Raw genomic sequence first — 12736 nt, 5'->3', positions numbered from 1 at the left:
ATTTTCTATACCCTCAAAACAGCTAGAAACTTAGGCCCAGCAAGCCTCACAGAGAAGTTGACATATTGGCTCTCTGGAAGAGATTTGGGGGCTTTGCTTCTTGTTGCTAATATAATTCTAATATTTTATAAAATTACCTTTAGGCATGGCAGAAACAAAACGTTTTCTCCACCAAGGTCTGTTCCTGTCTGATTTCTCATCATCGCTATCTTTGCGTTCTTCAGTCTGTAGAAAAAGTTTGATGCTTTATTTGGAGTTGGACAGCAGGATAAATTACTATGAAAAGGATTTCAGTTTGTCTGTGAAATACAAAAACCACTCTTGTTTGTCTTAAAAGCAAACTGTTCTTATTGCTTCTGAAATATGGAAGTACACCTTTTAAGCACCAGACTATGATCTGCTTGAGGGCAGGCACTATCTCATTACTGTTAATAAACTGAAACCTTAATACAGAGCCTAGCATACAGCAGGCACTCAATAAATACTTAGGGAAGGTGCAAGCGTAATGCAAATAAAGTCTAGAGGGGTAGCAGAGACGACAGCAGTAGTAGCACCAATAAAACTGAGTATGCACTGCGTGACAAATATTGAGTGTAAGGATATATATAGTCCCATTTAAACCTCACAGTCACCTTAGGAGATAAATACTACTATTAAACTTTTTATAGATGAGAAATAAGGGGCTAAAAAAGGTTATCTCCCCATCTTCCCCAAAGTTACATAGTCTGCCTGTGGCATAGCTGGGACTCAAACCCAGATCCAACCAACTTCAGAGTTCTTGTTTTGATCACCAATTATAATGAGTTATTAAGATCACATGTCAAAGAGCAGAAACTGTTATTCCTTTACTGGCCTATCATGTGGCCTCAGACAAATCATTTACTTTCTCAACTCAGAAGGAAACTGTAAGGTTTAAATGAAATTAAATAAAAAATTGCTTGCAGAAAAGTTAAAAGTGTCACAAAAATGCATAATATATTACTACAAAAGCAAAACAGTACAGGTTTCCCATGGACCACAGTTGTGGACAAACTAGATGGACAGATCACCCTTAATCATGACTACTGTCTGTCCTTCCTCTTAGATTTATATATGCCATGTTAATTTCAGATAACCAGACAGCCAGGTAGATAGAACACTAAAGCTGACCACAATCAGCACAATTCTTCGATATGGCCTATGACCCATACCTCTCCTCTTGAGGAGTCCTTACTCGGGGATGAAGATGATGAATGAGGTGCAGCCACCAAAGAAGTAGCACCAATGGCTGCAGCTGGAGGGAGTTCTCGTTCTTCGTTCCCTGGACGTCGGTTCCAGCTGGGATCGCTCATAGGTCGCCGGACAGATGAGACTATATCAGAGCTCCTGCTGCGAACTAATCTTTCAGGGTATGAATGCCTTTGCTTGAATGCTTCCATCTCAGCTGGAGTTAAAACATGGGAACCAAAATTTGGCAACCTGGCCTCATTTCCTCCCACAGCTCCTTCCAGGATTGGGGGATCTGGTGGTGGATGCGATGGCCTGGCATAGTGAACCTTTGGCCTTACCACAGCAGAAGCCCCTGGAACAAGAGGAAAAAAAGTTTGCAACTGAGACAGAACTAGGCATTTTAATGCCAAAAAAGGCATTAACAAAGGATTTTGGCTCTGTTCTCCTGCCCAGGGTAAGAGTCAAAAAGCTCATTTGACTAGTTTACCTTCATGTGAAGACAGTGGATCAAACATGGCAAGTAGAGACTCTGACTGAGAAGGAGGAGAGGTCAGCTGGTGGGCACCTAAAACAAACAGGCAAACTGTAAGAAATCAGAACTCATCACTCAGTAAGAGTTCCTACACAGTGAAAAAGGTTCTAGCATTCTTCCAAGGTTTTCCTTTTCTGATCAATAAAACTTGAGGGGCATATCAGGGAAAAAAAACAAAAAGAATGTGGGGTACCTGGGTGGCTTGGTCAGTTAAGCATCCAACTCTGGATTTCCAGAATCGTCATGATCTCATGGTTCTTGAGTTCGAGCCCACTTCGGGCTCTGCCTGACAGGGAGGAGCCTGGTTGGGATTCTCGTCTCTGCCCCTCCCATTGCTTGCTTGGTCCCTTACCTCTCTCATCAAAATAAATAAAGAACACACCAAACTGAAAGAAAGAAAGAAAGAAAAGAAAGAAAGAAAGAAAGAAGAAAGAAAGAAAGAAAGAAAGAAAGAAAGAAGAAATAAGGAAGTAAAGAAGAAGAGGGATGAAGAACGGAAAAGAAAGTAGATGGACGTCTGGATAGGTAAGGCAGTAAGGCTAGGAACCTCACCTCTTAATGCCGAAAGAAAGAAAGAAAGAAAGAAAGAAAGGGAGGGAGGGAGGGAGAAAACAAGGCACCTGGGTGGCTCAGTTGGTTAAGTATCTGGCTTTTGATTTCAGCTCAGGGCATGGACTTGCAGTTTGTGAGATCGAGCCTCATGTTGGGCTCTAAGCTGATAGTGCCGAGCCTGCTTGCGATTCTCTCTCTCCCTCTCTCTCTGTGACTCTTCCCTGCTCGTGCACACTTTCAAATGGAATAAACAAACATTTAGGGGGCACCTGGGTGGCTCAGTTGGTTAAGCATCCAACTTCAGCTCAGGTCATGATCTCACAGTTCGTGAGTTCAGGCCCCGAATCGGGCTTTGTGCTGACGGCTCAGAGCCTGGAGCCTGCTTCGGACTCTGTGTCTCCTTCTCTCTCTGCCCCTCCCCCGCTTGTGCTCTGTCTCTGTCTCTCAAAAATAAATAAACGTTAAAAAAAATTTTTTTAAGTAATAAAAAAAAAGAAAAAAAAGAACCTAATATATTCTGATTACTTCAAATTCATGGTATGTTTTTATCTACCTACATGGATTTTAATGACATTTAAGTGGTCTAGCATCCACATGTTGATTACTTTTAATGGCCAAACTGTATTATATTTAATGTAAAGAGTAGAGCCAAAAAATGTAAATCACATCAAAATCTTCAGAATGTCACAACTTCCCTGAGTCTCGTCTTCCTTCTACCTATAAAAATAAGGGGAATATTACCTAGAAGGAGTATAAATAGAAAGTTGTAAAATTTGAAATTCTGATATTGCTCTCAGCAAATGACTATAAAAGAACTCATAACAAAAATGAATAATACTACATTACACCACAAAACAAACTCGAAGTATTTTCAGCTACAGAGTAAAAATGACTCCTCTAAGTATATGTCTACACAGCCAAAATCAGAAATATTGAACCAGCTAATTAAATATGCAGAGGCTAAAATTTTTAAATATATAAAAGAAACTATTACTCTAAACTTTTTGAGTCTGAGCTCTTTCATGATAATGAATGCTAGTACTTGGATTTTAAGCCTTTTGATTCTTCTTTTGTTCTAGGTCTTATATTCACCTTCCTTTATTAAAATTATAAAAATAGTGTATTGTTATGAAAGGCAGCTTAGAATATCAGTTCTAACATTTTGGTCTTAGGACTCTCTCACATTCTTTTGTTGTTGTTGTTAGGACACTTTGACATTCTTAAAAACTATTGCCCCTCAGAGCCTATTTATGTTGGTTGTGCCTATTGATAGTTACCATATCATAAATTACAACTGAAAACAAACATAAATATTTATATATTAATTCATTTAAACATATCCATTAAATGGTAACACAAATAACTCTTTTTTAATGAAAAAGTATTTCCCAAAGTAAAAAACAAGTAGAGTGACACTTTTACATTTTTACGAATTCCTTTAACATGTGGCTTAACAGAACACCTCTGGATTTTCATATGCTTCTACTTTCAATCTGTTGCGGTATGTATTCTGGTTGAAGTATATAAAGCTGGCCTCACGCAGACATGTAGTTGGAAATGGGAAGATATTTTAATATAACAGCCTTTTCAGATAACTGTGGACATTCTTCTGTGCTACCACACCAAATCTTGACAAGGAGTATTTTAAAGGTAAGCTACAATTTGGAATGTGACACCAAATCAATGAACTTTTTGTACTCTGTTACATTAAAATTAGTTGGTCTGTCTTTCTTGCACTTTAAATGATTTTTGTAACATCATGTATTGATCACCTGGAAAATATTGGTTTAATTAGATATACAGATCTTCCACAGGTTGACACATTTCAATACATAATATTAAAAAACCACAATCTTAATAATACCACCAATCTCCCCAGAAAAGTCTTTACGTATCAGAAAGCTGTCAAGGTCATGGAGGTGGATACAAGTTTTCCGAAATTCTGATTTTTATATGAAAGCGTGAATTTTATCATTGGCAATAAAGTCAGTTGTTTTCCTTGAAGTGATAGGCTCACTCTGTTAATTTTTAAGAAATGCCTGCCAAACACCCAAATCTGAATAACTACAGTTTTTGTCAGTCATTCTTTCAAGTAAAAATGGTGTTTTGTGAAGAACAAACAAGAAAAGAAACAGCTAGTTAAGCTCACAGCTCCAATAACCATACAAGTGCTTTTCCTTGAGACACTTCACCACATTTCAGAATGCAGGAGAAATGCGTTAGGGGTATTTCATATTTCCTCAGAATTTTAGACAGATGTGTACTCAGGGTTGAGATGTAATTAAATAATTTTTACTGCTTCATGAAAGACACTCTAAGTAAAGCTTTCTAACTAACAGAGTATACAGTGACCACTAACACTTTGCTATCACTGCTCTGCTTCATGCTAAGGCTCCAGCAAATTTACCCACCTTGGCCTGTGCACCATCAGTGTCAATGTTGACACAGAGAAAAGACAACAATCTTTTACTATTATGAAAACAGTTCTGACATCATACCCTGCAGCCCCCAAAAGGGCCTTAAGGGCCCTTAGTGGTCCAGAAGACTATACTCTGAAAATTGCTCACTCACAACAGTAGTTCTCAAATCAGGCTACTTTGTGCCCCAAGGGATCATTTGGCACTATCTGGAGACATTTTTGGTTGTCACAACCAGAGCGGAAGAAGAGGGGTGCTGTGCTCCTGGTAGAGGCCAGAGATGCCACTAAACATCCTATAATGCACAGAACGGGTTTGCATAACAAAAGAGTTACCTGGCCCCAAATGCCAATAGTGTGGAGGATCAGAAACCTTGGTTCAGAAAAAACAAAGAATTTTTTTATAAAAAAGAAAAAGAATCTAAAAACCCAGTACTCAGAACAAAAAAACTACTGCTAGCATTTTGGTAGTTTTTTCCTGAACTTTCTCTATGATCGGTTTTGTAATGTTTCATTATCTTATATGTGGAAGTTCTTTGGGATAAATTTTCCAAAATTTTCCATGTGATTTCACATGCTTTAGAGGATTTAAAATCCAGTTTCATAAATTCTGAGTGGTTGCATCAAAATGCATGTAGGAATTCTAGTTTCCAATTCTCAGGTTGTTTCTTGTTTTCTGCCGAATCAATGTTACGGAGAACACCGGTATAAATGTTATGGACAACACCAGTATAAATGCTATTAGAAGCACAAGACTTTCTGCATACATCGAACTGTTTCCTTACAATTCATTCCTAAAGTGGACTAACTGAACCACATTTAGTTTTGAATTTTCAAGGCCTTCTATCCTGCTGCCAAATCATGCCCCAAAGTGCTAGAACAACTGGTACTATCACCAACAGACACGGAAGACTGCCAATGTCACCCATGAATGGGATCATTTTTAGGTCACTCTCATTTCTACTTCTTACCATGAGTTACTTCATCCATGTCTGGACTAGTGACAGAATCTTTACCCCCAAAATCAGAGCTGCACTCAGATCTCAGGTCTTCAATCTTATTGGGAATATCCTCGGAGGTTGCACTTATGCCTTTAAAATAAATAAATAAAGTAAAAAATAAATAGCAAGAAGAACAAAATAACCACACAAAAAGTATATGAAGTTTGGAGAAATGTAAATATTCTCAAATTTTTTGTGTCCCAGGTTTATACATGTGAGACATTGGGTATCATATCCTTTTTATTGTACTACTGTCTAAATATGTTTACCTTGATTTGTACAACATAATCACAAGTATCATGTGGTATCTAAATACAGTAGCAGAGGCCACCAAGAACAGATAGAATTAGAGAGAGAACACGCACAGACCGTTTGCCAATTACTTCAACAGACTCCATAGAGCCACGTATTAAGTTCTCAGAGATTTAAGGTCCCTCAGAAACAATTCTGTTTCCAGAAAATTCCTCAACTCGTAAATAAAACACCTCTCTCTGTTAGCAATTTTATAAATGGGGAGGTGGGAACACACCTTGCAATCCTTATTCCTTAAAACAAGACAGACATACCCGACACAACACTGAGGCCTGGTGTGCTGGGGCGGGAACTGACCTCCCTGACATCCGTATCATCAGATGTGCTGCCCAGTCCAGAACAGCTCTCCAGTTCTTGTAGACGTTCCTCCTGCTTTAGATCCGGGGCCTCTAAATAGAAGACATGAAGCGCCACATTAGTGATTCTGTTAGTATGCCACAGTTTCAGCTTGTGACCCAGATGAGGAAAACTACCAGAGCATGAATGAAATCATTGTAAACAGATTTCTAAGTCTGGGCCAGTTAGCACAGCTGATCAGATCGAGTGTTAAAGAAGTTGAGGTTGTGATTTTCATCCCAATATGAGCCAGTCTATCGTGCAAAAGTGAAAACTCTACCTGCAGATCACTAATCTCATAAAGTATGCTGTTGGTTAACAAGTAAACTCAACAAGAAAATACAGAATAGCTTAGCATTAAACCAACTATTTTCTAAAAAATAACTCCTATGGATGCTCAATAGATGGTAAGCTAATCCTACTGTCTCCTTATCTAAAGGTTAGCATGTCTGAATGCATTAATATTATAAAACACATATCAGAATCACTTAACTATTCTTGAGCCAAGCAGATAACAAAGAATGTAATTCAGACATACAGTTACTTAAATCTGCATTTTGGTAGTTGACATTTCATTGAAAACAAAGATTTATCTTCATAATCAGCAAAGCAGAAATGCAATACGTAAGAAAAGAGAAAGTACAAAACACTTTATATGCATTTATGATAATCCTGCACAAAATAATTCTCAGGACTCCAGAGTCTCAATTTCAGTACATTTCAAAAATATACTAGATACCTTTTAAAGAGTCAAGTTCTCCCCAGGATAAATCTAGGCATGCTTACCAGACACCCAACTGCTCAGGGTCCAAGTTGTACTGCTATTCCTATTTCGTGACGAGTTAGTGGGAGATACCAAACTCAATGTCCCACACAGAACTCCGGTGAGTTGCTAACAAATGCTTACAAGTAACTACACACAGAGTCAAAAAGCACCTGCCATCTTTGCCTATGTCCTGCAACACTGCATTTTTTCTTGATGGACAGAAAATGCCTTAACCTAACTGTCCATTTGAAATTCTTAGCAATGTGATTGCCTCACACTTAACAAAATGTACATGATACAGAAATTAAGATACCTTACATTTAAAACTTCTGTGCAAATCAGAAAGCAAACAATGACGGCATACTAACCTGAGTCACTTGGCAATACCTCTACACTCCAAGCTTCGCTTGTTGTCTCTGATATGGTAGAACCAGTGCAGGGGTCAAGAAGCACTGACCCTGAACCTGGCAGGCACAGTAAACTGCCTAACATGTTCTCTGCTGCTGCACCTGTATAACCAGTGGGGAGCAAAGGATTAACAAAGATCCTGATGGAAAGAGCAGTGATCATGGAGAAGGACCAAACGCTAAACCAACACATAATCTCTACTCTACCCACAAGAAGGAAGCCAAGGTAAGTGTGATTTCAATCAATAACACCACTAAAATCACAAATTTCCCACTTTGGTCACAAAGGCACATGCTCCTTTTCCTCAGTTTCCTCCTGTTCACCTTGGACTCTTCATAGAGAAAACACACATTAGATCATTTCAGCTAGCTTTCATCTTGGTTTTTTAGCAAATTTTTACATGTGTCCCTAAATATGTAAAATGTACAGTCCTAACAGGGATTAAAACCTCTCAAACAGAGACACTTAACCACAGAAAGGTATACTGGCCAGATACGTTTTCTTCTGGCACATTAGCCACATATTCAGAGCAATAAAATATATTTGCAGGAAAATACACATCTTCTGGAACGCTCACTCCACTGCAAATATAGCTCATTGCTCAAAGAGAGCTTATTGCCAGGAAAAATACTACTTTGGCACCAGAAGCAAAGTAATGCAGAACCAATTAACAAGTCTATTTACACCACTGAAAAATACCAATAGAAAGGACTGAACATTATAATACACCTGTGTTAAAAATACTCAAGTTCAGAATGCTCCACTACTTCTGATTACGCCTAATAAAAGAACAATGCTACTTCAGTGCCTGAAAAAACTTTTGGCAAACGGTTACTGGTAAAAGTTACATTTTTAAAGATACATCGTGAAATAATTACAAATAAAATAATGTCTGGAACTTGCCTAAACAGAACTGGGTTGGGTTGGGGAGAGGATAAAAGGGTAGGGGGTGAGAGAAGAGATGAAACAAAACCAGCCACCTGTGTCTGTGTAATAGTTGAAAACGAGTGATGTGCACAGAGTTCGTGATTCTCTCTTGTATCTGCCTGAAAGGTTCCATGATTTAAAGAGAAAACGAAGATGGTGCTTATGAGACTGTATGAAACCTTTCAGAGCTCACAAAACGGTATCCTAAAAAGGGTGAATTTTAAAGTATGGACGTTGTACCTCAATAAACTTGGTACTAAAAAAAAGAAAAAAGTAGTTACTCTTTGGAACCGAATTAATCCTTCCGGGAATTTTTTTTTTTTTTTTTAAGTAAGCTCTGACTTGAACTCATGACCTTGATATCACGAGTCACATGTTTTACTGAATGAGCCAGTCAGGTGCCACATTAAATTCAATTTTTGGAGAATCTCAATATTATATTATTCTGAAAGTTTTGGGGCTATAATCTGTTAAGAATTTCCATCTTCACGTAATGTGCTTAGTCTCAAAAGAATATCCTAAGAATATGTACTATGTCCTGAAAACAAGAAGCTAATTCAGAAGATTAGTTTCTTTTTTGGTGGGGGAGGGGGAGTTAAGTGCAGGTAAGGAAAACACTACCTACATTTAGGCAAAGAAAAAAAATACACAAGTGCCTGGTTACATACACTTTTCTCAGTTCCCCAGTTAGTGCGAACACACACACCATGTCTGTCAGAGGCTGAAGTTCCCACCCATGAAGGGCAGGTGGATATGAATAACTAAATACCAATCTTCCAGAGAAATTTAACAGCAGTTACCTGCAATTTCTTGTAAGCGATCTTCATCAATGTTAGGGTCGAAATCACTTCCTAAGACATCTGTACTCCACGTCTCACTCACTGTTTCTGATATATCTCTATCATCTGTCAGTCCCATCATGTCACGTATTTCAAACTTTCTTAGCTTATCATCAAGATTATCTTGTGTTGTAGCTATCAAAAACAAAATTAAGCACTTTAAAAATGGTAGCACAGCTATAATTTTTTAAATCAACTTTAAAGATACATATTTTATCATTAACACGGAGCATGCAGTACCAAAACACTGAATCAATGCCCTACAAATGTACTCTTTCACCTTCTGAACTTTCAGCAATATGTACCCCCACTTCTGGTAGATTAACTGGGGTGATTTCTGCAGTGTGACTTTGATTAAAAAAAAAAAAAAAAAAAAAACGGGAAACATTCCCCTCTTTGTCTTTGCAAAGGCCTTGTTACTTGCTTTGGCCAAAAGAGTAAGGAGGAAGTGTGCCAGTTTCAAGGCTAGGCCTTAAAAATCCTTATAAACTTCTGCTCTCTTTTCACCCTTGTTTCTCCCATGAGAATAAGCTTAAGTTAATCTGCTGGAGGATGAGGGACCACACAAAACACAGTAAAGGTCATCCTAGAGCAGCTCCTCACGGGCCAACTGTCCCCCAACTAAGATTAGCAGAGCTCCCTACTGGTGACTATAGATACATGAGTTTGCCCAGTCCAAACCAGAACCTCCCAGCTGACCCACAGACCTGAGAGCACAAATAAATGTTTATTGTTGTAAAGTCACTAAGTTTTGAGGTGGTTTGGTATGCAGCATTACTCTGGCAATAATCAACTAATAAACCAATACTAAAAAAAAAAAAACTTTCGTTTGACTTGAATACATCCACCTGATACTAGTTTTCTCTCTTCCCTTGACTAATGACAAGCAGTCTATAATTTGCCTCAATTTACTTCTTAACCTAGTGTTCACAAAATGTAGACCACCAACCACTTACAAGATCAATCACCTAGAGGGCTTGTTAAAAAAGTGATATTCTTGGGGGCGCCTGGGGCTTAGTCGATTAAGTGTCGACTCTTGCTTTCGGCTCAGGTCATGATCTCCTAGTTTGTGGGTTTGAGCCCCACATTGGGTTCTACGCTGGCAGTGCGAAGCCTGCTTGGGATTCTCTCTCTCCCTCTCTCTCTCCCTCTCTCTGCCCCTCTCCTGTTCATGCTCTCTCTCAAAATACATAAACTAAAAAAAAAAAAAAAAAAAAAAAAAAAAAAAAAAAAAAAAAAAAAAAAAAAAAAGGTGATATTCTTTCAACTTCTGTCTTAAGCTACTATTTTAGGTTTCTCTCTTATTTGCAGAAAATTTAAACCTAATTGATACAAGGACAAACTAATTCAGTAAAATTTAACATTACATTTATTCAAGCCACACATATCCCAACTAGCAATGCTCTTTTCCTTTCTAAAAATGGACTGCACCAGGATTTCTGGAAATGAGATATGGGAAATGGCCTTTTTTTTTTTTTTTTTTTATTTCCCAGGTAATTTTTATGCTCACTCAGATCTCAGAATCATTGCCTCAGACCCAGTTGATCTGCATCTGCCCTCAACACTCCTTTGAAGGCCATCAGTGATCTTTTTTTTAAGTTTATTTATTTCTTATTAGAGAGAGAGAGAGAGAAAGAGAGAATGAACAGGGCAGGGACAGAGACAAAGGGGGAGAGAGAGAATCCCAAACAGGCTCCACAATGCCAGTGCAGAGCCCCAGGTGGGGCTCGATCCCACGAACTGTGAGATCATGACCTGAGCCTAAATCAAGAATCAGATGCCTGGGGCGCCTGGGTGGCTCAGTCGGTTAAGCGTCCGACTTTCAGCTCAGGTCACGATCTCGCGGTCTGTGAGTTCGAGCCCCGCGTCCGGCTCTGGGCTGATGGCTCAGAGCCTGGAGCCTGCTTCCGATTCTGTGTCTCCCTCTCTCTCTGCCCCTCCCCCGTCCATGCTCTGTCTCTCTGTCTCAAAAATAAATAAACGTTAAAAAAAGAATCAGATGCTTAACTGACTGAGCCACCCAGGCTCCCCATGATCTTTAAATGGACAAATCCAAACAACTTTTTCAAACTAATCTTCCTAGAGCACAAAAGGGATCCATCTACTTCTCAGTCCTTACCCCGCCTTATTCCCCTACTTGCTAGTTCCTGAGTAAGTACTATGGTTTCCCACCTCTATGACTTGCTTATACTACTCTATTCCTTCACCTAGAATGCCCTGTCTTTAGTTTCTGCCAACACAATGCCAGCCAGACTTTAAGGCTAGCATTTTTTCCCCACTAAGCTTTTCCCTACACTTTAAGCCACATGTATCTCTAACTCAGAACTGCTAAAGCACTTTTATGATACTGTTAATTATTTGTGTACCATCCTCTCCCTATCGTAAGTTCCTTAAGCCCTAAGTATTTATCTTCGTATCCTTTAAAATGTCAGTACTACAGAACTAAAATGCCAAATATTATAGAATTCAAGCAATTCATTTTAATTATTCTATGTAATTTAAGCCTAAAAAATTCATTTACCAACCAAATATTTTTAGGAACTCAAAGAACCATGTATAAATGCAGGTTTAACGGTCATTATATAATCAGCTTAAATTTATTCTTTTACTGAACACAGCTATCCTACATGGAAACACAGTTTATCTCGCAACCAGGTAAATTCTCTGCTACTTGAGCAACTGTGTTCAACTTAACTTTACCTTGCTCATGCTCCAATAGCTGTAGAGCTTCGACTCCATTGCTCCCAGAAGGTCCTGCTCCAAGTTCTGATACAGACTCTCCTTCCAGGTCTAGAGAAGATACCGAATTGGAGCGATTTGAAGGACCTAGAGAAATGTTTCAACTGTGAGTGAGCTTTTTAATACTCGTGAGCCACCATGCAACTTTTCATGCCTTGATAACAGACAACAGATTAAGATGCTTTCATTTGTTTGTTTTGATTAAGGTGTTTTTAATACTGCATTTGTACCTTAAAAATATAAATGCCCTTTAAGCCAGCAATTGTGCTTCTAAGAATTTATCCTAAGAAAGCAATTCAAAAATTCATGTAAGGTTGCTTGTTGAAGGGCTTCTTATAATTCTTGAAAAGTGGAAGCAACCTATATGTTTAACCACAGAAGAATGTTTAAGTAAATTATGCCAATTTGAAGTTAAACAAAAAAAAATTAAAAACCTAGGCTATTTAAGAATGTTAAATTACAAAGAGAAATATCACTGCTATACTGTTAGACAAAAAATGGTTACAAAAAAACATAAACCTAATTTGGCTATAAATAAACCAAAATGCTGTTACTAACAGAATGCTAAAATTACAGATGATTCCATTTATGTTCTGCATTTTCTAGAATGACTATATACTACCTATTCTGAAAAGTTAGAGAAAAAGAAGTTATTATTTTATGTTTGAAATGATAGTAAACTTGGGCTTTTTTCATTAA

At 38.2% G+C, this 12736-nt stretch overlaps 1 protein-coding gene across 6 annotated transcripts in view; it reads right to left on the bottom strand.

Moving 5' to 3' along the window:
* The window catches only part of GAPVD1 (GTPase activating protein and VPS9 domains 1), a 75666-nt gene that overhangs the window by 19674 nt on the left and 43256 nt on the right, over window positions 1–12736 (bottom strand). For 4 of the 6 annotated variants that reach the window (XM_030294452.2, XM_030294451.2, XM_030294453.2 and 1 more), the window contains exons 9-16: window positions 11999–12124; window positions 9260–9433; window positions 7493–7633; window positions 6277–6411; window positions 5681–5800; window positions 1697–1774; window positions 1191–1561; window positions 138–225 (exon numbers count right to left, since the gene is read on the bottom strand). In XM_030294452.2, coding sequence (XP_030150312.1) covers window positions 138–225; window positions 1191–1561; window positions 1697–1774; window positions 5681–5800; window positions 6277–6411; window positions 7493–7633; window positions 9260–9433; window positions 11999–12124 — 1233 coding nt within the window. Of the gene's footprint in view, window positions 1–137; window positions 300–1190; window positions 1562–1696; window positions 1775–5680; window positions 5801–6276; window positions 6412–7492; window positions 7634–9259; window positions 9434–11998; window positions 12125–12736 lie in introns of those variants that run through there. The other 2 variants (XM_030294454.1, XM_030294455.1) reach the window with 2 other exon arrangements.

This window comes from Lynx canadensis, chromosome D4 (assembly GCF_007474595.2).
Source record: "Lynx canadensis isolate LIC74 chromosome D4, mLynCan4.pri.v2, whole genome shotgun sequence".
NCBI lineage: Eukaryota > Metazoa > Chordata > Mammalia > Carnivora > Felidae > Lynx > Lynx canadensis.
The sequence above is the reverse complement of the archived record's forward strand: the minus strand, read 5'-3'. Positions and strand labels throughout refer to the sequence as shown.